We start from the raw sequence: 25,703 nt of genomic DNA, 5'->3' as shown, positions 1-25,703 counted from the left end.
CCATGTGGACACCTGACCAGTTTGAAGACAGACCTGAAAAAATGCAACCTGTAGTTTATTGCAATATGTTTGTTATTGTCAGCTAACAGAGAAGTGGGGGAATGCCATTCAAACCTTGGGTCTACCATGCTGTGCAGAGCCTTAGACACTTAACAAAACCAAAAAGAAACCAAAGTATTCATGGAGGTAAAGCATGCTGAATATAGAAATCATATGGTGTTACTCATGTGTCTCCACTCATTTCTTCAGGTTTTTCTTTTCATTTGCCACCCATCTGTACTTGAGACATACAGTACATGGAGTCAGACATATAAATGTTGCACTTATCCTCCAGGGGGTGTAGCACGTCCACAGGACAGATGCTGCAGATATTTATCATCAATATTAAGAGGCTTTTTCCTGACCCATGAAATGTCCCCTCCAAAATAAAAGACCTCCACAGACTCCACAGTCTTCCCTCAACAGGTTTGGTTACTGTGTCTGTGAGTGTGTTGGTTTTACAAACTACTAATTATTCCTTTCATGATGTTTGGGCCACATGACAACAGTAATGTCTATACAGGAAACATGGAAGTCATTTAGTTTTGTGTTGCTTTATAATTTAAATAAAAGTGGTACAAAACTCAGTTACTGGAATAAGAGCTTCTTCTGCTTCTTTAATTTTAAAAACACTTTACTACAAATGCAAAACAGGAAGCACTTGATGGAGATTCCACAGAGCTGAATTGATGCCATGCTGCACAGAAAAGTACAGTTGCTAAAACATAATGGAACAATACTTTGAGTGAAAAGTCACAATTCAATAAGTACAGTAGATGGAAGATAAAGATACGAGAAATAGATTGTCTAAACATGGTGAAAACTGAACTTCCCCTTTCCTGTTTATGTAATACATTAATTTCATCAGCACAGAATACAAGCTGTCATTACCAAATGAATAAAACAATGTTCAGTTATTCTGTGTGGTAATGTGCAATAGATGTGCTCCTCAAGGACATTTTTAAACATATTCTGGTTTAGTGCTATCTATCAAAATGGCTTTCACAGCATCTAACTTGCACGGTCTTTACAGTTTCACAGTCACAATGGTCTTTACTTGCACGTATAAACACTTTGAACAAGATCATAAACTGCATTCTGGAAGTACATCTCCAAAACATTTTTGGAACACTTAACACCCACCACCATTGCACCATTACTCTAACAAAACAGGTTTGTAATGAATAGATTCAATAAGCAATATTGTGCTAATTCTTCAGTTTACTGGGCATAATGGTTATTTTATTGCTGTTGTCATTTACTCAAACAAAAGATGCTTTTCTTTCCTTCTTAATTCCACTATCAACACTACAATGATATGCATTAGAGAAGTATTTAGGCAACATGAAAATTGTCACAAATTCAAAATACAATTAAAGGTATACTATGCAGGATTTCCCTTAGAAACAATGTACAGACTTGTAATCCTACCCATCATCACTTACGACCCATCAGGCCTGTATTTTCTGATTTTCGTCTTATTTTGCTGTGTTCAGGACATTTCTGGGCTGCGACCTTTGGGCAGTCAGAGAGTAGCCCCCAGCCAATAACAACACACAAGTCAGGTCGGGACTTTATAAAAAGTAGCAAGCAGGGCGCATCCAAGAGGAAACAAATATGGCCGACACTGTGACGAAAAAGGGCAATTACAGCAAAACGCCAAGCAGACAACTCTTGTTCTAAAATGAGTGTGAATCTGGGGTTGGCTTTCATCGGCTGGTGAGCACTGACGAGAGGATGGAGATGAAGAACGATGTGAAGTTGGCCTGTTTTCTGTTTCGCATTTAGCTTAGCATGCTAACTGTACTGGCTTGGTGTGGTGTGTCAACTTAAGGGGTCAACAGTAATCGACCATTCCTGCATAGTGTACCTTTAACTAAGGAGCTCAAAGAATAAAGGCAGAGGTTGGCAAAGTTTGCGATTATTACATTCAGGAGCACAAACAATTGCAGAGTTCACACTCTGAGACTGCGCAATACGAAAATGAATCCAGTCCTTTCCAAACATCCGCACAACTGGAATCCAAGAGGCTGTGGGGGATGGTGATGATGATGATGATGATGATGATGATGATGAACATTTTTTTAGGCCCATTATCTAAAGATCACAAGACATTTAAAAAAATGGCCAAACCTGAAGCAGCAGAGCCTGTGATAGCCTGACTTCTAGTCTACGGAACGGGTCAACTCAATAGAATCACGGCCCTGTGTTTCAAATTCTGTAACTCCAGTTTTTAACTCAGGCTTTTTGTCATAAATTTGCAATCTGCGCGCAAGATAACCCTGATGACCTGTATGATCTGTATCACCTGTATCTGTATCATCAGGGTTATTTGCTCTGAGTTGATAAAGCTCCTTCAGAGGACATTAAACTGTTGTGCATAGAACTGTTTTCACAGACTAAACATCAGTTGAGTGTGTAAAATCATTCTAAATATCATGCTTTTCTATGAATAACTGTAAGAAATCCTTCTCTAAAAATGTATGAGACAGAAACCATTCAAAATATTATCATGTCTCATAATCTCACCACCTTAATAACTCCATTTAATTACTCTTCCCAGCTAGATAATGTGTGTGTGTGTGTGTGTGTGTGTGTGTGTGTGTGTGTGTGTATCTTTTACTGTCATCTGGCAGTTCTTATGACTATAAAATCAAACTGAAAAAGCACTCGAGCTGCAGTGAGCCATGTGTTCGTATTTGTGTGAAGGACAGGATGGCCTCGTTATGCAGCTGTGTCCCACTGAGCTCTGATAAACCTCCACTCTCTACAAGTCTTAGCAGGCACTTGGACACCATAGCAGCTACTGCAAATCTGTCACCAAAGTAGGCACTTGACCTCTCGTAAATACTGCAGGTGTTGGTATTAGGATGGCGCAAAGTAATAGACCAGCTGGTGAACTTAGTGGAGCAGCTAAAGAGTCAGATTTTTTCTCAGGAGTTGGTGGAGATCAAAACAGAGCTAAAAGAGAGTGAATATAGGACATATAAACACCACTCCAAATAAAAGCTCATGTTGTTCTGTGTCTGGTGGATGTTTAATAGGAAACTGTTTGCTAACATGATCACTGTAACAATTTTATGATAAATATGTCGGTGTTGTGTTTACAGCTTGTTGTGCTGACACAAGTAACCAAAAAAGTCAGTGAAATAATTAAGCAATTATCTTGAGATACTGGACCTAGAAAAGCTAGAAATCGCCACAGTCACTCCAGCTTCCACACAGGAGAACTTCTCGTTAGGAGCTGGTCTCCATCACAATTAGACTCACTGCAGGCAACAGTTAGACAAAGCTGCATTCTTTCAGAGATTGGACTCTGAGAAATCTGACTCTAACTGCTAATAATTATTTGCTAATTTTCCATTTAGACCATAAATGATGTACTGAAATTGACAAGATAAAAAAAAATGTATATGATTACACTGATAGACAATAGATTGATAAATATTCTAATTGCCCAGCTCTACAGCACACTTACCTGATACAAATGGTACAAACTTGGAATGCAGCCCGTGGAGTTATACAAAAAAAAGCTCGAAGAAATCTGCAATCATAGTGAGACACAGCTCTCTATATTTAGCTAAAGAATTGGCATAAATGCGATCGCCTCTCACATGAACAAGTGTGGTTTCATAAACTCCACTCTCCACGAGTGCTACACCACTAATGCACTTCTTCACATCCTCCATGACAGAAAATAAGTGGGCATTTGGATGTTGAAAACATCACAGCTCACTTGTGCAAGTCTTTCCATGGCCTCCTCCTGTCGAGATGAGGGCAAAGCAAACGATGTTCTGCAAGACCAGGCAGAGCTTACTTCTAGTGGTTTGAGATCCTCAGACTGAGCAGAGCGCGGGCTTGGAGCAGAAATGGTGCTCAGGTGCTGGAGGTCCACATGTGCATCTGCTTGGCAATCTGCAGCACAAAGACAATGTCCGGCCGCTGGTCTGGGTCTGGGCTGATGCACATGCTAACCAGGTTCCGCAGCTGTGAAAAGTTAAGTAGCTTAGCTTTATTAGCTTCAAGGATAACAATGGCATTATCCTACATTTTTCTCATTGTCAACAACTCCCAAGACCAAACCCAACAATGTGTTAGCCAGACTCTAAATACTATCTGACTGCTCTACCCTGTCTATTGCTGCAAGACAGTAACTGTTTAAAAAAGCCTCAGAAATATGTCAATTCATCTTTAAAAAGGTTCAGTAATTTCATAAAACAGCTGGTCACTGCAGTTTCCATTACTCAAACAGGAAATACTGCATTAGTTCAGGACTATTTTGAGTGGTGGATTGACACTACTGAGCATTTGAGGAAGCAAGACAGTGTATGTGTGAATAAACTACGGTGTGTGTGTGTGTGTGTGTGTGTGTGTGTGTGTGTGTGTGTGTGTGTGTGTGTGTAGGTTTTGGACAACAATTGAGCTCTATGGCACGATGGAATAAGATATATCAGGCTTCAGACACACACACAATATTTGCTGGCAGGACACATTGATCTTTGGCCCTGCACATGAGATTTGTTGACAAGAAAAAGGCATTGTGCATTCTGATATGTCACGCCGTAGGAACAGTGTGGCACCACCTTTAGTAGCTCTGGTTTGTTTGTGTCAGTGCCTTACTGAGCATTTGGATATAGCAGACCACGAGCATGACACAAAAAAGTATAAACAGGTAAAATTTCTCTGGCAATGTAACAAACTGTTCCTTCCAACACCTCCTAAACTTCTTAATCTTATTTACATACTTTTGCTAATTTAGCTTTTAGGAGGTTAGCATTGTGATAACTTCTTGACAACAACCTCTGGACACACAAAGGAATGCAAAAATCCTGTTGCCATAGTGCAGGTATCAGGTATGAACAATCATAACTCTGAACAACACGTAGTTAACATGCACAAGACACAACATAACACAACGTAAATAAGAGTTTTAGAGTTGTTGGAAAGCAGATTTTTTTCTGCTTTTGATTGTGCTGGGCTAGCTGTTTCCAGTGTGGGCTAAGCTAGGCTAAACATTTAATTGCATATGCCAACTATGACATATATATAAATAAACAACCACAAAACTCAACTCAAGCATGGTATGACTCATACAGTTACTTATACAGTAACTGGCCTCCAAATTTTAATGATTCACCTTTAAAGTAATAGCGATGAATTAAAGACAAACAAAAATAACTATATTCATGCTTACTGATATTTTCGGTTGTAGTTTTGACTGATTAAGTATCTGTATTCACAGCACATTTTTCTCCATGAAAACGATGTCAAATGAGGCCAAACACTTAAGTTTAGTGTTGCTCTACCTTCTCAGAGTAATGGTCAGGTGGGAGTGGAGGGTAATCACACTGCTCAATCTTCTGGCAGAGGGAGAGGAGGTTCATCTTGTCCCCATAAAACGGACTCTGCAGCGCTGCCATCTAGAGAAAGAGGAAGACAGTCTGTATAAGAGAAATAAATTGTGGGGAGATGAAAGAAATAAATACTAATATGAGGGTAGACAATGACCACTGGAAACAGAAACTATTCAAAAGTTAAACAAGGACAACCAGCAGTGCCCTAATACAGTAATACCCTAATAATATTGCTCTTGACTAACATCCAAGAGATTAATGCCTTAAATAATGAGGAAGAATGTACCACCAAGATAAGACCTACAGTCCTGGACAGACCGACGTGACATTTGGTGTGGATATTGACAGTCCCCAAAACAATGTCATGTAATTATCTTGATGTCAAAGTTGGTTCGATGATAAGATATCTTTCCAACTTGAGAACACAAATCACTGTGAATATTCTTGGTCCCCAGATGATCATCACGACTGAATGGACAGATTAGTTCATGCTCCTCAGAGGATTATCAATCTCTATGACTCAATGCATCTGCTTTCTTCAAACACCATACTACACTCATGTAACTCAACACAGAGTAAGATGTTTAGTATTATGGGCTGCTAGCAGGCAGGGCTTTAGACAAATAAAACTGCTTTTGAGTTTGACCCTGGGAATGGATGCCAACTACATACAAAGATAGTCACGTACACACAGTAGTGCTCAGTTTTGCCCATGACAGAGTCATCCTGTGACTTCTACGGTCACTACAAATTAAGTCCATGTAAATAGCAACACTGACAACACATAAGATTAAGCATTTAAGTGCCACATTTTATGTTAAAATGCACTTGTGCAGGGACAGTAAACTGTGCAATTTAAAAATGAAAACATAAAAAAAGGGTTAAAAGGGAAAAAAAATGTGAAAGATGTCGGGAAAGATGAAAGGAAAGTATGAAGAATGCGAAAGTATCTGGTGTCTCATGTGGTCGATGTGGTGATGCAGCCAAAGAATAAATGAGACAGACACATAATGCGGTTCATTCAGCCTGTCAAAACCGCTCACATGCACAGAGAATCTCCACAACACAGAGGACTGTGAAACCATTGTACAGGGCGATGACTATCTCCACAATAGCTCAGCATTCCAATGAAACACAAGAAAAAATATGACTAATAGTAAGGGTTATTATATTCACAATGGTGGCAAACTGAAACGAAATTGCCGTTTTTGTCTGCAGCAGCATCTCTGCTTTGTACTTGTCATGTGTTCTCCTTTGAGAAATAAAACATGATATTGAACATGAAATTCATATTCTATATAATGGTGCCCCATAGTTTTGCTTTTGATTACTCAGAACTGTTAGTTCTCCGACGTAACTGAAAAACTTGTTACATACAGCCGATCAAATGGCTTCATTTTAAATGCATTTGCATCAATAGTGCATCCTATCATAGGCAGAGCAGACATGCACACTGAGGCAGACAGCAGCCTGCTACCAAGCAGCAACCTCCGGGTTTGAAAAGTGTAGCCAACGTGAAAGTGCCAGAAACTGCCCTTCCTTGAATGGTCGCTACAGACGCCCATAATAAAATGTCCAAGTTTACAGCAGAAATGAATATGTTTACAGCCTGGTACAAAAAATGTTGTTAGCTAGCCACTACGTTTAAGCCCAGCTATTGACTTTTATATTAGAATTACTGACTTTTGTTGTTGTTTGTGGACTGACACCATTGCTTTTCCTACTATACTACCTGGCGCTGACACAAGCATAGCTCGACAACTTTCCTGAAAACTTGATTGTCTACATGTTACAAATGCAAAAAGAGTTTCTGAATGTCACCTTAGAAGGAGTTTTCCAAAAGCTCTGTTTTCATTTACCTAAAACTGTGTTTGTGTGAGGACAAAAGGCCAAATCCAATAGAAGGAGCTACATTTAGAAAATTACCCGCATACGTATGGACTAGGCAAAGGTTGCACACAAGCGTCAGAGTGGTCAGTTGTGCTATGGGAGGGGCTGCGCACACTTTTCATGTGTGAGTATATCTGTTATCTCTGCCAACCCCTGGCTTATAAGATAAAGGACATGTTCGTTTACTTTGTCTCATGTTGACCTGTTGGAGCTCAACCTGCTGGCTGCTGTCAATCAAACAGACATGGGCACACCACTCCAGCTGCTGTCAATCAAACACAGACACCGTTATGCAAAACTGGGATGGTTGTGATTTGAGTTCAGTCTTTAAAATCAGTGTTGAGGTGGACATTTATCAATCTGAACCCGTCTGCTTCCTGCCACAGAGGATGTTGTCCCCCCCAACCTCCCAATTCCTGTCTCTATTAGTTTTAAAGACCAAAAACAAAGATAAGACCTGCTGATAGCCTGTGATAACACCAATATGTATTCTGACCACTTCAGTTATAATAACAGGAAAGGAAATTAAGTTCCGCATCACTTAGAAAATAAAACCATAAAAGCTTTCTGACATAATAAAAATAAAGTCATGCCAGTGACATTGATATGGTTAAGCTAAGTAAGAAAGAAAGTAAAGCTTTATTTATATAGCACTTCTTGAAATACACAGTTAGATGTGCTTCACACGTGGAAAGATAAAAATAAATCAACAAATAAGGTAAAAATACAATGTAAAACACAGCACAATGAGAGAAAAGAAAAGCTATAAGAACCAATTAAAATGATTTCTGTTTTGACAGGGTTTATGTGGAGGAAATTAAGAGACATCCACTCTTTGGGGGCAGCTAAGTATTCATGGAGGGAGGACAGTCGTTATTGGGAATGGCAGATAAAAATATAGATCTGTGTATCGTCAGCATAATACTGATATTACATGTCCTGAAAGTGGCTAAACGAATGACTCAGTGGAAGCATGTACAATGAAAAAAGACTGGTCCAAGGACCGACCCCTGAGGGACACCACACAGCAGGGGAGCTGAGGAGGACAAACAGTTGTTGATACAGACATTCAAATATCTGTTTGTCCAATAGGAATGAAACCATTTCAAAGCTACACCAGAAATGCCAACACAGTTATGCAATCTATCAAGTAAAAGAGCACGATCAGTGGTGTCAAAGGCAGCAGTCAAATCCAGTGGAATGAGAATGGAGTATTCACCTTTGTCTGCATGTGTAAGAATATCATTGGTTCCACTCAGTAAAGCGGTCTCAGTATTATACTTGTGATAAACGCTGAAATGAAATTGTCAGAGATTTTATAACCCTCAACTAACTTCAGGAGTTGGTTGGTAACAATTTTTTTCAAGGATTCTGCACATAAAGGGTAGCTTGGAGATTGGTCTGTAATTCTCTGACTGGGCTGGGTCTAGAGAAGATTTACCTTGAGCAAAGCCAGACTGTTGTTATTCTGGGCAGCTGTCACACATGAAGGTTCTCTTTGAAAGGTACCTGGGGTAGTGCTTATTGCAGATGATGCATTGCAATTACACAGCTATTTCTATTTTAATGGTCACACACAATGGCTGACAGCAGAGAGAGCTGTCAGTTTTGCTTTACTGTTATACAGAAAAGAACCTTTTATCTGAGGCATTGGAAAGATGATAACACAAAGAGGGGGTTTAAAACGGAGCTTTACTGACTAGCTGAGATTGCTGAAGGCTTACATGAACCCCAGATTAACCTTGAAAACTTTTTGGGAACATAATTTAAAAAATTATGAACCTATCCTGTAAAGGTCCCAAGCTTAGTGAGCCAGCATGAACAATATGAAGACCCCGGCACACCTAAATGAAAGAGAGCTGTAATTTCTTGCCTTATCATAAAACAGTGTTGTCCAGACCACACAGCAGGTCCAGTTTGGCTGTTGTTGTATATTTTGTGGTACTCTGAGGCCTGTCAGTGTCTCTTTTTTTTTTTTTTTTTGTTGTTGTGTCATGTATACTTCAGGTTATGTAAAGTCTTCATGCGTTGAAAGCTTTAAACCAAATGAGTTAATTCTTCATCACTTTAAAATACATATCAAAATGAGTCAACTTTTTGTCTTTTCTGCATTGCTGGAAACGGGGCCTAAAGGTCAACACACAGTGTGAGAGTATAGTGCATATCAAACACCTGCGTTGTGGAATACAGATGCATGGTTTCATGGGCAGACATGTGCAAAATGACTGAAAACATGGCTAAAACACTTTCTTTGTAGATAGGCTGTTACAGTGGATCCACGAATGGTCGTTGTCAGTATGTTTTTGTTGGTGGTGCAACTTTGCAGCCTCCAGAGGCCACTAGCAAGGTTGTTTTGCTTGTGGAATGAGGAAGTTATCAGTTATCTGAATCATTCACTGTCAATAAAGATCAAAGTGTGCGTGACCTTACCTCATACAGAAGACATCCCAGGGACCAGATATCTGACTTAAAATTGTAACCGTTCTCATGGATCCTCTCCGGTGACATGTAGTAAGGTGTCCCCACTGGGACAGAGAAAGTAACAAATAAATGAAAGGGTACTTTTGTACAAAAGTTAAAAAAAAATATTTGAGAATGAGAGTTCTGTCTTATTGAAGCAATGGAGTACAAATTAGCTGTCCCTGACTCAGCTCTTATTGATAATTGCCTTAACATACTAGCACATAAAATGAACACCTACATATTACTAAAGGTCCCATTAATGCTTACTTTTTATGTTCATACTTTTATTTAGGGTATCTACGAGAAAATTTACAAAAAGCTTGCATGCTTTAATGTTCAAAAAATACATTTTCTAATACACACACAGTTTCTGATATCTATTGCTTTGTATGACCTGCACACCTTCATTAAGAGCCAATATAAACGAAAAATAAGTGCCCTGCATTCAGGTACAGTATGTGTACGTTAGTATGTTCTGCATATACAGTACTTGTGAATGTGCATTACCTAACGAGTGTGCTGCTGTGGTTTTAGAGCTGAAGAAGCGGCCTAATCCAAGATCACCCAGCTTTACCTCCCCTGTGGCTGTTATGAACACGTTGGCTGGCTTGATATCTGTTTCACACACACACACACACACACACATACACACACACACACACACACACACACACACACACACACACACAAAATTACCTGGGAACATGTAACATCCCCACCATTTTTCGTTGTATTCATACTGTACTTCTGGACTAAACTTGAAATTAGCAGAAAATTTGAGGCTGTAGAGAAAGATGAAGATTTTCATGCTCACAGTCTGTGCACTATGTTATGTACAAACATATACAAACATACATATTGCCTAAAAATATGATGCAATACAGATGAGTTAACATGATGGGTAGAGCAGAAGGATGGATGACAGGATTAAGTATATCAGTAGAAACAAACACAGAGATGATGAAGTGTGCGTGGTGTACATGAGGACCAAGAGGAGGGTGAGTAAATCTGTGAGTAGCTGTTTACCACGGTGCATTACTCTGCGTGAATGCATGTGCTCCAAAGCACTGCAGAGCTGCACAAAATATTTCCATATAGTCCTCTCTGGAATGAGTCGCCTCTTCTTCTTGAAGTACTAAACAGATAAAATGAAGGACTGTTAGTCCATACAATGACACAATTCTTATCAGAAAGGTGCTACATGTAGCATATTTATGTGGAATTGAGTGGAGAACTTTGGAGAGGTGTTTTAAGAAATGGGTCAAGTTTAAATACTGTTTTTCTCTCACTCTAATATGATTAGTATCCAAAGTATGAGTCCTGGTAAAAAGGAGGACATATTCAACTCTAATGCTAACACACCAGTAATCAGCTTATCTTACACATATTCTTATTACTGGATGTAACATCTGTTGAGTTTGAGCTACTTTTCTGCATACAGTATCTGTGTACTTATTTATTCTGAGATAAACCTGTGAGGACATTGTTGTGATTCCTGACCTTTATCATCTGGGACAGATCTCCAGCATCTGCCAGCTCCAGAACAATGTTGAGCTCATTGTCTTCAATAAAGGAGTCTAGGTATTTGATTACATTGGGGTGATTCAGTTGCTGCAGTGGACAAACAGAAGAAAAAATGGTTGTTTCAGACACTTTAAAATTGTTATTTCATTTTAACATAAATAAAACAGTTCCAACAATCAAGCAGTACAACTGAGCTCAAAGCGATAGTGTTGATTCACGCATCAGATCATCTGCACCAGTTGATATGGTTTAAACAAGCATTCAATAAGCATTCCAATGTTGTCTGATCTTTTATTTTCCTCTAACACAAAGCAGGAAAACCTTTTAATAATGTATTTTGTTCATTGACCAACTCAACACAATGGCTGTGGTTCACCAACTTTACCTTCAGCAGATCTATCTCTTTAATGCAGTCCTGACGAGCCTTGGCATCCATCATCTCAAAGATCTGCAGTAACAGAGATAGAAGTTAATATGAATTTATTCTTATTGGGTGGTTGCCCAAAATGATCTGAACTAGAGCCCAACCAATAAATCAGCAGTAGCTCATCACAGATACATCAGTCACAAGAAATGTCACCAGAGTAATGAGACAAATGCCACAGATATGTCTGTGATCATGTAGAAACAGAGGCATAGCTGTTCACCACAGAGCAGATGATTTTTTACACTGTAAAATGTCTCAGTCATTACATATTTTGGACAACATTCTTTAATAACACATTTAAGGGATTTTTAGCATTCTTTTTCATGTTATGTGTTCACATAAAAAATTTAATATATCGGTCGTTATATCAAATTAGTTACTGAACATCAAAGCCTTGATTAGAGCTTGACTGACACTGGATTTTTGATTCCAATATTATTATTATTTTTTGTCCATATGATCTGAAAATAATGTATCTGCCAAATATTTTAACATAAATACATACCAAGACAAAAAAATATGAGAAATCCACTAATCCACTCCATTACAGTAATTGTAACAAAGATGTGGGGTGAGTGGGATATTTTACAGTGCTCTCTGGTGGACAAACTATGTAATGATAACAGTTTCTAAATGATCCAAAATATATCTTTGGAGTTACTGAAATTCTTTGTTACTTCTCAGACAACAAATACGTCAAGACATCATCATCTGTGATGAGATAAAAGCAGTCAATACTGTAGTTTCAACAATGCCAATATATTGGTCAGACTCTAGAGTTTATTTTATCAATTTTGCCACAAGTGGTAAAATCTTGATGATAGATAAAACATTAACAATATTGAATTGGCCACTTGCTAAAACCACAAGCACTGTGCTAATAATCTTGATAAGTGCATCTGTATGGTAGAGTAATCCTAAAGCAGTATCAGACACACTCCTGAGTACTGTACCTGGACTTTCTTGAGTGCAACCAGCTGTCCCTCCAGCAGGTATGTGGCTTTGTAGACCTCACTGAACTGGCCCCGACCAATCTTCTTTTCAATCCGGAAGTTTGCCAGAGTGCAGCAGTACCTATAGCTTGGCATGTTTTTCTGTACAAGAAAATTCCATATTAAAAGCTTTAACAAGGCATTGCATTATAGTGCAATATAAAGTATGTTTTAGCCATAAAATTGGATTGTCGGAGTTTAGAAGCGAGGGGGAAGCTAAATGCAAGAATCAGTTGTGTTGATCCTACCTGATCCTCTTGGCCAGCTATCTTGTAGAGATTGTTGTGGTTGTCTAACGTGGGCTGGTTGTTGTTCTGTGCCTCCATGGTGGCATCACACCTACCCACTACTGTAACAAAGAAGACAAATGTTAAAATAGTTTTTGATTAACTGTATTTCTTAAAGAAACTTAAGACGACAAAGTTCATGCTAACTTTTATGGTGGAGCAATAGAACGCATCCTGACTGGAAACACTGGATATTGACATGAAATCACAGACCAGGACAAGAGGGCTCTGCAACAGGTGATTAAAACTGCCCAGACCATCATTGGTACCCATCGACTGAGTATCAGTGAGGTGCCTGTGCAGAGCCCAAAGGATGCTAAAAGACAAAAACCAGCTACTTCCTGTTCACCCTGCTGCCATCTGACAAGCGATACAGAAGTATGCGCAGCTGTAACACCAGAATGAAGAGCAGCTTCATTCTGATGTCTGGGGGCAGCTGTGGCTCAGGAGGTAGAGCGGTCATTCACCAATCAGGAGGTCGGTGGTGAGATCCCTGGCCTCAGCAGTCCACATGCAGAAGTATCCTTGGGCAAGATACTGAACCCCAAAATTGCCCCTGATGCTGTGCCATCGGTGTGTGAATTCATATGTACGTTGCTTTGGATAAAACCGTCTGCCAAATGACTCATTGTTATTGTAATTGTAGCTTCATTCCTCTGCTCTACCATAAATTAGAGTTTATTTTTTCTATATATTTAGTCATCCATTTATTCATTCATTCATTCATCTTCTATACTGACTATCCCTTTCGGGGTTGCGGGGGGGCTGGAGCCTATCCCAGCTGCCAACGGGCGAGAGGCGGGGTACACCCTGAACCGGTCGCCAGTCGATTGCAGGGCAACATATAAAGACAGACAAACAACCATTCACACTCACACTCACACCTAAGGACAATTTTTACAGTCACTAATTAACCTAATGAGCATGTTTTTGGTCTGTGGGAGGAAGCCGGAGTGCCTGGAGAGAACCCACGCATGCACGGGAAAAACATGCAAACTTCACACAGAAAGGCCCTGCCCGACCCAGGGATCAAACCAGCGACCTTCTTGGTGTGAGGCACGCACACTACCTGCTGCGCCACCATGCCGCCGTCATCCATTCATATCATTTTTATTTTGTGAGTAACATAAAGGGACTACAGCATTTTGTTGTACAACCAGTGTTGTAGAATGATAAATAAATTAACCTTGAAAATCTTCATTTATTCAGCACTTTTAGTCACACAGCAGTTTATTTTACAGAGCATAAATACACAAAATCTATAGATCAAGATAAGAGGGATGAGAGACAACTTATAAACACAAGGTGACCTACTATAAGTGCACGTGGCCCCCCATGAGTTCAACGGTCTGAATTACAGCAGAAAACACAGCTGATACCTCATTCATTCTGTCTCACTTCATGTATCATCAATGTCCCTCGCTTTCATTGTCATTGTCATTGTCAGTTCATCTGGTCCACACCAAGTGAAAAAAATGATACATTGCTGCACTTTCATTATGGTCCTGTTCCTATACTGACTTTTAACAGACAAACCAAGAGGCGTAAACATGATGTTATAAAGACTGACAGTTAACTTGATTAGACACTTTTGGCAAATGCATCCTGGCATCAACAGGACCCAAGTGGGGAAATCAATTCCAGTGACTGACAGAAGTTTATGCAGCACTTTAACGCTTCTGATGAGTATGTTGTTTGGTGTCACAAAGAGCTTGGACTGAAAACCAGCCTCATATTATGACTAACAGGTAGAGACACGACAAAAAGGAGGTGTCTTGTACAGTAACAATTCAGGGGAAATACTGACACACATACATATCACCATGGTTTAAAAATTATTTGCATAAAATCCTGTGGTTGGTTTCTTTGTTGTCATGCCACAAACAAACCACACCAGAATCCAGTTGACGGTGGACCAAGATTCATCTTTTCAAACAGTCTCAGTCCAGTTGTTATGTCCACACCAGCGTTTGATTGATAGCTTTCTTACCAGTCCATACAAATGGCAGTAACTGGGCAGAGGCACAAGGGTCCATTTTAACTGAACCACACAGAACCATGACGCACAGCAGTGCTTTGAGCTAAAGGCTTCTGTCAGCATGCAAACATGCTGATAAGAAGCAGGTATAACATTTACCACATTCATCATCTTGTTTTAGCGTGTTGGCGTGTTAGCACTTGTTCATTCATGACTAAACACAAATACAGCGGATGCTGAAGGGAATCTCATTAGTTTTGCAGGTATTTGGTCATAACCCAAACTACTTGACAGTTAAAACGCAAATGTCAACCTCATAGTGGCACAACAGGAGAAATCACAAATGTCAACAGGATTCCTCCTCTGGGCCCATGAAAGTCAAAAACAAGCTTTCATGCCAACCCAACACCCAGCACAATTCAGCAAAACTGAGAGGACAATCAAACAACACCTGAACGATACGCTATTTGTGTCATTCAAACATGGACCTTATTTGGCAAAGGCTGAATGAAATGTGTAGGAGACCTGATGAAAAAGCTCAGGTGTTTCTCTGTGGGCAGAGGTCTCAAAAAAAGACCTGGCTGTGCCCACCGACACTGAACAGGTTTCTTGTTGCTGTTCAGGCAAAGTTCAACCTTCCAGTACACATCAAGATCCTCCATTATAATTTTTGACCAAGGTACATAGTGAGCAGGACATTTTACAGTGTAAAAATAAACTTGTTGGAACTCTCTGGTGGATAAACTATGTAATGGAGACACTGTTTCTAAATGTCTTCAAACACCTTTGACATTTCAGTACTGACATATCTTGTATTTCTGTGGCCCCCTGCTTATTAGCTACAATCTTAGCCTCAGGTTCATGTGTGTGGAGCGTGCTCAGGAAATATCCGGGGAATGTCATGGCACAACCCTGGATAACTCTGCAGAGCACCTTCACATTCACCAACCCCCTTTGAATTTAGAAATTCCACAACCTGCTATGTACTGCCATTCTGAGGTCAGTGTAACCATAAGAGGAAAGCTCTAATTATAGCAAAATGCAAAGTAAACAGAAAACAAATAATACATTTGTATATATCAATATAACTGTACATGACTGCTTGCAGGGATTAAAAAACAAAAAGAATGAAATGATAACAGCTTTAGGATACCTCAGTTACAGTTACACTGAACTAACTAACTCAGACATACACAACAGTGCTAAGTGCTCTTTTCTGACAGTGGAGTTGAAGCTTGCTGGGCGCCTGTGGTGATGACTCATGGATGGAGACCTTGCTCTAGTTTCAACTGGAAATAATAAAGCCATTTCCAAACAAGTGGATCACTGAAAACAAGTCACAGAGTGGGCTTGTGAGCAACACCCCCCACCCCCATCTCTACCTGAGTCACCTAAGCATGCCTCCTCTCTTCAAAAGCCCATTCTTTGTGAAAAAACACCTCATTAACATGTGATTCCTGGAGTTATCATTGCCAAGTACTGAAGTATTGATGACTTGTTTTGACCACAAATAGCTGCTAAAATGCCTAAGCTGGGTCATGTTGAAACCTGCTCCCTATCCTAAAACATTACAAGACTTATTCTTCAACACCCCCCACCCTCATCTCTGATGAGTCAGCTTTAAGTATTTAGGTGAGTGTGCATGTGTTAACTTGCACTCACCTTAACCTACTCAGCTCTACTAACCATTAAAATGTTAGTAATGCCAAGCGGGCCTCATGCCATGACTTAAGTTTCACCACAGGAACAGATCTGTGCTATACACATATATCAGGCTGCTCTTAATTGTGGTAATGAAGACTGTGCTGTTGTTGGCATTCAAGGCTAAGAAATCTCTCAACATAGCCTTGTCTCACTCTACAAGTGATCTACAGACCTCCAGTGGTATGATTTTCCACTAAAACACACTGTGATACAAAAGCTGGGTGGAGGACTCCTGCTGAGAAAATAACTCCCCAAAAGGAATCAACTCTCCTGAGAACAACTGCCTGAGATTTATGAATTCTTCTAATCCAGTGATTCAGTGGTCCACGAGCCTGTCTGCTCTCATAGCATGCCTGGCTCTTGCACAATGTTTCAGCCAGAAAACTGTAAAATATATTTTGGAACAGGGCTCTGTTTCAATTACTCCCTGTGAACATAGTTTCAAAAGCTGCCTGAGCAAGAGCAGGGAAAGATCAACATGGGGAATCCTAAAGAAACAGAGCCCATATGTGGATGCAGGGGTGGGAGGATGACTTAATTTATCAAACATGTCTATAACATATGTATATCCCTATTTGTTTATATACAGCATATGGCTATGCCTCAACTCATTGCAATCAATAAATTACAGTAAAACTAGTGAGACCAAAAACAGCCCTGCATTATAACAGTGCAGGGGGCTGCACTGGTGGGTACGTGTTGTTGAAGGTGCTGGTGAGACATGAAATATGATCCAGGAAGTCCAGTTTGAGTAACATATGAATGCAACACTCCAAAACACTGCACAATGGTTTAAAACTCACAGACAGGATTTGATAACTCTGCCTGGTTATCACAGCGGCAACTATTTTATCTTTCATCCCAACGATCATGAGGTAAACCATAGAAACCGAACATTATTGTTACAAAGTAAACCACCAGGACAAATTTAAAGTTGCATGTATGTGATTGGTCAATGCAGCACATTGTCAGATGATGTATTGCATTTCAACCCTGCATTTTGCCAGAGCCTCCTGTGTTGGCTTGACTCCACTCCACTGAATGACAGGGCTGCATTTTTTCATGCAGGGCTACTGTTTGTCTGAACATAGCCTAAAAGTCTACAGCCGTGCTAGCAGCAGGTTGTGCTTTGAAGTAAATGATTACATCAGCATGCTAACATACTCACAATGACAATGCTGATGCTAAACAGATATGATGCTCCTACTTTGTTGATGTTAGTTTGGTATTTAGCTATAAACACAAAATACAGCTAAGGCTGATGGAAATGTCATTGGTGTTGCTGGGGTTTGGTCACAAACAACATTTATGGACAAATCAAAATTTTTATCTGATGATGGCACTAGATGGGTCAAGGAATGGCCAAAGGGGCTGAATGTAGCAAATTTAATGGCAATCCACCAGACAGTTATTGAGATACTTCACTCAAATCCACAAATGTTAACCTCCTGGTAGCACAAAAGAAAAGTCAGAGGATCATCAAAGTAAGCAGGATTTGTCCTCTGGAGACCATGAATGTTTGTATCAAATCTGACACCAATCAATATCTGCTGAGATTTTCCACTCTGGACCAAAGAGGTGGAACAACCAAGCCAATGCTGCTAGCATGGCTAAAAAAATGATGGTATCACTTATCAATTTTCAAACACAATGACACAGTCATGTGTTGTTCTTTGTATTTTGGTTAAGCACTGTAAAGCCTGCCATAGTAGTTCATGAGCTATCACAAAGAAATACTCCTAAAGCAGAATTTTTGGCACCAGCCACTTTGGCATAAGAGCTTAGTTGAGACCCTAGTTCCTCTGGTCCGAATCCAGCCAAGGTTCCTGAGTTCCTGATCCATTATTACAAGATAAGTGAATTATACAATTCCAGCTGGTGCATTCAGATGTTAACAGTCAGCTCCTGTACTCAGTCAGCTTGACAGATGGTGGACTTACAGGATGTTTTGAAGGAGCAGATGGAGGCAGAGCTGTGACCCTGCGCTTTGATTTAAAGTAACACTGAACAGATCTGTTGGACTGAACTGAGTCCAACTGATCAATACCCAACTTTAAACCAACTTCCACTCAGTGCAGACATATTTAGGTAAAACATGTGTCCAGCTTGTGATCAGGCAGCCTACTGCTTGAATGGGAACTCCGAATGTTTTGTTTTTGTACAACATGGCCAGGTCCAGCTTCACTTTTACTAATGCTACATTATTTTGTTTACAGTAACTGGGATAAGATTGTAACAGGAGCCACTGCATCCATCATCAGAGACGTAATGCTGATAAACTTTACTGTACCAATCGCTTTCTTCAGGCCATTTACCTTGGGGTCTTTGCTGAATGTCAGCAAATGTGCAACCAATGTAAGGCACTCTTGGTAGGCTGAGCAGAAGCTGAGGTACACGGGGGCACATCAGAGGTAGATTTAGCAGTCATACATGTATACCTGCGATAGTTTGTTGGCTAGCAATATGCTTGATATTTTTCTTTGGTGGCATTTCAAAATGCTTTCCAAATGCAAAATGCATTTCAAAATGTTCCCCTTTCACTGATTATTCCAGAAAAAACAGGATCTCTCTTACATGGGTTCTATTCACCAATTCCATCCATCCATTTTCTATACCGACTAGTGCCCAGAGAGAAAACCCACACATATTCTTCCACGCATGCACAGGAAGAACATGCAAACTTCACACAGAGAGGTCCTGCCTGACCCGGGGATCAAACCGGCGATCTCCTTGCTGTGACGCACGCGCACTACCTGCTGCGCCACCATGCCACCCTTCACCAATTCCATTTGCAGCTTTAATTGTTGAAATGAATTTGCTGAGGATTGGCCTTGTTGAGGTGAAGCTAGCATGCTTTCTTTTGTTTATATCTGATTTCGACATGGATTCTTTGTTCACAATGTAGCATTATCAAGGAAAAAAAAATTGTGTGTCCCATGGACACATCAATAGTGAGTTTACTATGTCTTTTAGGTTCTGAGCGCATCACAGACGCAGGACACATACCTTGCAAAATCACTGCCATCTCTATTTCCAAATTCAGAATCATTCCAAGAAAAAAATGTGACTGAAAAATGTGACTGAAGCCAGAACCTGGGAGGTCCTCTCAAGCTATTCTGCCTATGACTTTTCATTTCTGTTGACCCTGTGCTCTAAACCCACACAGCTGTTTCCTCTTCCTCTGTCACAATGAAAAACAGCTCAGAGCCTCTTACAAATGCTACAGAAATTTCCAAAGAATTGGTAGGAGGGAGATTCTTCACATTACAAAAGATCAGACAGAAAAAAGTCTCATTTTCTGTACTCTTGGTTGTCCATAGGTGTGACTGTGAGTGTCAACATGTTTGAGCATATGGGTGTAAACTCCGCGAAAGACTGGCAGCTGGTGAAGGGTGTACCCTGCCTCCTTCCTGAAGCATGCTGGCATGTTTTGAGATGCAATTGTCACACAAGGAAACTGAGTTATGTGTTTGTCTTTTGAGTTAGATGTAATTAATGTAACTGAAACACCACAACATCACAGTGTCTGTCACAAAACACGCTTTGGCCGTGACTCCAGAATTCATATTCTAATCATGAAAATATTTTCACATAAATGTCTAACAGGATAAAATTATGAAGTGATGACATTTTATATCCAAAAGGTCAAAGGTCAACTATACTGTGAAGTCATAAACACTGTCCTGTCATTATTCAGCACCATAACTCAGGACCAGAAGGCAGACTGTGATTATATTTCACATTTGGTCAGACAACATCCATATCTGGAGCAGCATCTATATTTGAATCATCGTAGTCCACCATGAGCTCATTGGTTCTGCTGATATTGAGTTCAGGTGATGGTTGTTACACCATGTGATGAAGCTGTCTATCAGTCCACTGTACTCCTCTGGAAAAACAGTCTCTAAGTGAAGACAGCATGTTTGTCACTGGAAAAGGTGATGAAGTCCTGTACTGCAATAAATTCCATTTTCAAAGTCTTCACAACATATATGACTGTGGACATTCACGGATATAAACTACAACTTGACAGGCTCACAGAGGCAAATTTGAGTCAACCTGAATAAAAAAAACTCCAGTTGGAATTTGCGGTTAGTGCAGGGGCGGGGCTTGCGGACAGGCAAGCCAGGCAGTTGCTTGGAGCCCCCGGCCACTAGGGGGACCCCCTGGGGCTGCCAAAATATACTCAACAGCACAAACAACAATGGGCAATTTGCAATGACATGACACCGCAGTAGCAAACCCCCCTGTGCAGCTCCACCCCATCTGCCTTGAGCCTGCACCTGACCCTGTACTGCACGAAAAGAAATTTATTTAATTTAATTTTTGAAATTTAAGTGTGATTTGAAGAAATGAAGAGGAGTTATCCCTCTGGAAAAAAAGAAGCAGAGAAAAGGATGTAAAAAGAAAGAGAGACAGCGGTAAGTGCATAGTTGCCTACTGTGTTGTCACGGACTCCATTGGGGCTAACACACCTAGCTAAGCTAACAATTAAGCCATGATTGCTATGAAAACAGGACACAACAACATTAGCAGGCTAGCTAGCAGCAGCCACTAGCCTGATGCTGGTAAATCCCGCTAGATTTGCTTTACTCACCACCAGCAAAAAACAACAACAAAACTTCTATTGAGTGTCTAGATAGACAGGCAGACAGACAGTCAAATAATGCTGATAATAATAACAGCCTAATATAATAATAAATTGCACCTTGTATGAAAAAGCTATGCATAATGATGGATGTGTGTGTGCTCCAAGGAGAACATTTAAACTTAAAACATGTGGAATAATAATGTCAAATCATTTTAAACTGACTTATAAAATATAAATATGTTATAAAAATATTTCTTTCTTATCTCTCCTCAGGATCATTACTAACATTTTTAAAACCAGCAAAGCCGGGAAAGGATAACGTGCCCCCTCCCAACACTGATAATGAAAACTGTGAGCTCAGTATTCCACTTTAATTGATAATAATATATGCTATGCCCTCTAAATATTCTCTATGACAGTAGCATAAAGTAATGGTAGTAGCAAGTGCTGTGTACATACATAATTATTGCCTGCCCTAAGATTCTTATATGCCTTGTTGTTGTTGTTATTATTTTTTGTATCAGTTCCGTCAACGTCCACCTCCAGCAGCACAACAGCTCCCCTACCTCCTGCCTTACATGAGCAAGAAGATACAACAGAGACAGATGATCAAGCGTCAATTCCAAATGCTGATACTGATGACTGTGAGTTCAATAATTTTTACTTTCATTGAGAACATATAACAACAACAACAATAAGAATAACTGAGGGGCTTCAAACTGCCGAGTGTGTTTCAGCACAACAATAACAACTGTATATAGTCAATGCTCTTTACAGATCATTTATAACAAATATACCCTGTTGTTGTTGTTGTTTCTGTCATCAGTTCCATCAAGACCCGAAGGTGAAGAAGAAGATGACACATCAAAAGATTTGATCTCAGAAGACCCTGCACAATGGCCAAGTGTCCTAAGCCATACTGAACTGTGCCAAATGGTAACAAGGGGACCTATACAGGTGAAAGATATCATTTCCCCCCAGACTACAAAAATCCACATAGATTCAAAAAGGAATATTAAGATATGACCATGAAAAATGGGGACAAAATATCTCAAATGTCCCGAAAATTGTGCATTTATGTGTGCAAAAACCAAATTTTTGCAGCATGCATGGGTGGGGTGGGGGGCCCCAGGGATTTCTTGCTTGGAGCCCCAAGAGTCCCTAGCAATGCCACTGGGTTAGTGTTCAGGATGTTCATGTCGCACGTGGCAAATCTATGACAATCATTTGTCTGCAGTGTTTCCCTCCATGGTTTAGCATCAGCTCTGCTTGGTGGGAACTTTGACCGAGGTGATACCAAAAAAGTAAAATTTATCAGGTGCTATCCACAGTTTTTGACAATGGAAAACAAAAATAGAGTCAAGTCAAGTAGAGCGATACCACACAGTGGAAACATGGCATACTGAAGGTTTCTTTTCGACCTCCTCAGTAGAACATTTTGGGACTGAACTCTTCCTTGTCAAAACCTGGTGCCTAAATGTAGCCAAATTTGCTGAAGCAAACGGCTACCTTTTGTTCTTGACAAATAATTTTCACAAACATTTTAGATAAAGATCCCTTAAATTTGTTTTTGTTCAAAGAGTGAGTGACCAAGAGTTTTTACAGTGTAAATTTAAACTCATCAGTGCTCTCTGGTGGATGAACTGTATAATGGCAATATTTCAAGGTGTCTTTGATCTTTACTGTAGTTTGGGTTGCAGTGGTAAACCGCTTCCTTCGCATACTGTGGTATGAAAATTGAGGGTTATTATACCATGTGCCTTTTTTATCTACGGTAATGACCTCTACCATATTAATGTTAAAATATACATAGGACATAATATTTTGTATTTATTTACAATAAAGTATTTGCTCAACCAAAATAACGATGTTTTCATTCCTTTCTAATAATAGTTGTGTAATACTGTACACCATGGTACCGTAAAACTGATAAAGCTGTGATCATTCAAAATCAGTCGATAATATTGTCCATTGTGGAATACTGTTCAGGCTCTAGTTCATATCATATCTTATCAGTCTGATGCTCATTTTTCTTAAATGTTAAAACGCACATCATGACCACACAAGACCAACTGTCACCAGCTTAGCTGAATATATCTATATATCCCTTCATTAAAACTGCTCTGCACTATTGCTCCTCTGCTGCAGTTATTAAGCAGCCCAATGGAAGCTAAAACCACTCCTACCAGCAAGCATGACTGACATTTGTAACAATGACTTTTGACACATATGTGTCAGAAAACTAACCTGTGTCTTGAAACCTCTATCCACAATCAAGAGTCCAGAACCATGCTGCCAAATATAACCGCATTCAGCTTTTACGAACTCTAGAGAACCTTCTTCTCAACCTCAAATGGTAAAAAGGGCAGAGAATAACGGAAGAGCAGTGTGCGCGGACTTTCAGTGAGGATGTGTGAAGGCATGGCTTCCTGCTGGGTGGATACTAACCAGCCCTCCCAGTCACACAGGACACTGGCTCCCTGTCACAGCTGACACGTGACTAATTTTAGCCAGTTATTTGACCTTGGATGCCCAGGCATCCTCATAACCACCCGTTCAATACTGTCCACCCCACACCCGGCCCCCCCACCCTGCAGCCAGCATTCACCCCTGCTGTTACCATTTCGTGTGATGCAAGTAACATTTCATTTATACCAACAAACAGCCACACACCACACACCGCACACCACAAACACAGGCATTATGCTCTGCTTGCATGTAAAATGTATCATGTTAATGTGCTATTTTCCTTGCTGGAGTGTGTGTGTGTGTGTGTGTGTGTGTGTGTGTGTGTGTGTGTGTGTGTGTGTGTGTGAATCTGTGTCTGTGCAACAAAAGTCAGCATTAGCTAGACTCTGCCTCTGTTGCTTTAGATAATATATATTACAGCCGAGGCCATATTGACTCCCTAATTAACTAACTTAAAGGAAAAGGAAAAGGGTGACCAAGTTGCATGGCACTGTAATTAATGTCAGTGTGACTTCTCTCATTCAAAAATATTCCACAAAATGCCTTTTTTAGAAAAATGAACCAGTGACCGCAGAAGTTAACGATGCCTGCAGGGGTTTCCTGTTATGAAAGAATAACCTACACAGAGGCAATAAATATCTCAATAGCTCGATCATGTTGTGATAAACAGCAGCATAACTTCAGCTCCAGTGACGGGCAGCAGAGCACTGAAATGACCTGGCAGCGGCCACATGTGAACGAAAAATGTGACCAAGTTATGCGATATTGTTCTAGAGCACAGCGCTTTGTTTCAAACTGAAAAACACGTTCAAAGCAGATCGCAGCGATCCATGCAGCAGCGTCTCCAGCGGGCAGATCTCATTTCCATATGGTCGCTCTGAGCGGCGGCTTAGCGTCGGCGCTAACTCCGTGTGCGCCGAGCAGCTTCTGCAGCGCTCCGACACCAGTAAACAGACGCTGCTCGGTCAGACGTTTCATGCAAACACACGAGCTCATGTCAAAAAAAAAAAAGTTGACTCTCACATAAGCTCTGCATGCTGCTTAAGCGGGTCATCAACAAGTCGGAGATGGTTATTTATAATGAGCGCGTCATGTCTTACCTGAAGAGGCGTCAATAATGTCCTGCTTGGAAGCTTTGAAATGTTTCTACAAGTTACATTGGTCCGTGTTATTGTGCAACTCCTCACGCCGACAGACAGACCCCCTCCCCCGAGTCTCTGTCTCTCTCTCTCTCTCTCTCTCTCTCTCTCTCTCTCTCTCTCTCTGTCTGTCTCTCTCTGTGCCTGTCTGTCTCTGTCTGTCTCACTGTCTGTGGTTTGTGCCACTGCTGCCACGCAGGCTGCTCAGTGAGTGTGCTGGCAGCTCGCTGAATGAGAGGAGGGACACTTCAAAGTCTCTAACCTCTGCATAGTAAAGTGAGGTTGTGAAGAGTGTTTGTTGAAAAGTAGGTCAGGCGTCACAGCTCCCTCTCTCCTCACTCAGCCCCCATGCTTGTGGGATGGGGCCATTGTTTGATGACATGTGATCTTAAAGTATTTACACACGTGACAGAAAGGAGGCAGAAGCATCCGGTATAAATCACTGAGTCTGATCTCAGAGGTGAAACTTTTTGCGTGCATCAGATGTAGAAAGTAGTGTACTTATTATTGAAGTCAGGGCCGAAGCCAAGACTTTAGAAATGAGGCTTCAGCCCCCCCAAACCCCCAATGACCATGAAGAGATGTGAAAATTCTGCAGAAATTTTTATTATTTTGGATGCTTTCCATCTTAAGTTCATTCAACTTTTACGCTTTTTTGTAACTTTTTCCAATCCATTTAACAATCAAGAGAAGTTTCTGGTGGTCTAAAACCTTATTTCTACCATACCAGGAATACATTCCACCAGTAAGATTAGCTAAATTCACATATAATTCGTTCATATAAAGAGTAACTTAAGAACAAGCTCAAACAATATTTCACTATGCACTCTGTGTGTTGCACTTCTG

At 40.4% G+C, this 25,703-nt stretch overlaps 1 protein-coding gene across 2 annotated transcripts; it reads right to left on the bottom strand.

Annotated features, from left to right (window-relative positions):
• Positions 1-629: 629 nt before the first annotated feature.
• Positions 630-24,954, bottom strand: nek6 (NIMA-related kinase 6). 2 transcript variants are annotated; one of them, XM_076757882.1, is made up of 10 exons: positions 24,819-24,954; positions 12,938-13,038; positions 12,651-12,791; positions 11,656-11,718; positions 11,247-11,357; positions 10,773-10,881; positions 10,254-10,361; positions 9,714-9,808; positions 5,346-5,459; positions 630-4,026 (listed from the first exon to the last, which is right to left on the bottom strand). In XM_076757882.1, the coding sequence occupies exons 2-10, from the start codon at positions 13,013-13,015 to the stop codon at positions 3,916-3,918; spliced, it is 930 nt and encodes a 309-aa protein (XP_076613997.1). In that variant the 5' UTR covers positions 13,016-13,038; positions 24,819-24,954; the 3' UTR covers positions 630-3,915. The 2 variants fall into 2 exon arrangements, with proteins under 2 accessions (XP_076613997.1, XP_076613998.1); XM_076757883.1 differs by lacking the exon at positions 24,819-24,954 and adding an exon at positions 23,497-23,627.
• Between the last annotated feature and the right edge of the window lie 749 nt (positions 24,955-25,703).

Source organism: Chaetodon auriga, chromosome 19 (genome assembly GCF_051107435.1).
Source record: "Chaetodon auriga isolate fChaAug3 chromosome 19, fChaAug3.hap1, whole genome shotgun sequence".
In the NCBI taxonomy this organism is placed as follows: Eukaryota; Metazoa; Chordata; class Actinopteri; order Chaetodontiformes; family Chaetodontidae; genus Chaetodon; species Chaetodon auriga.
Note: the sequence above shows the minus strand (reverse complement) of the source record. Positions and strands in the feature narration are given on the sequence as shown.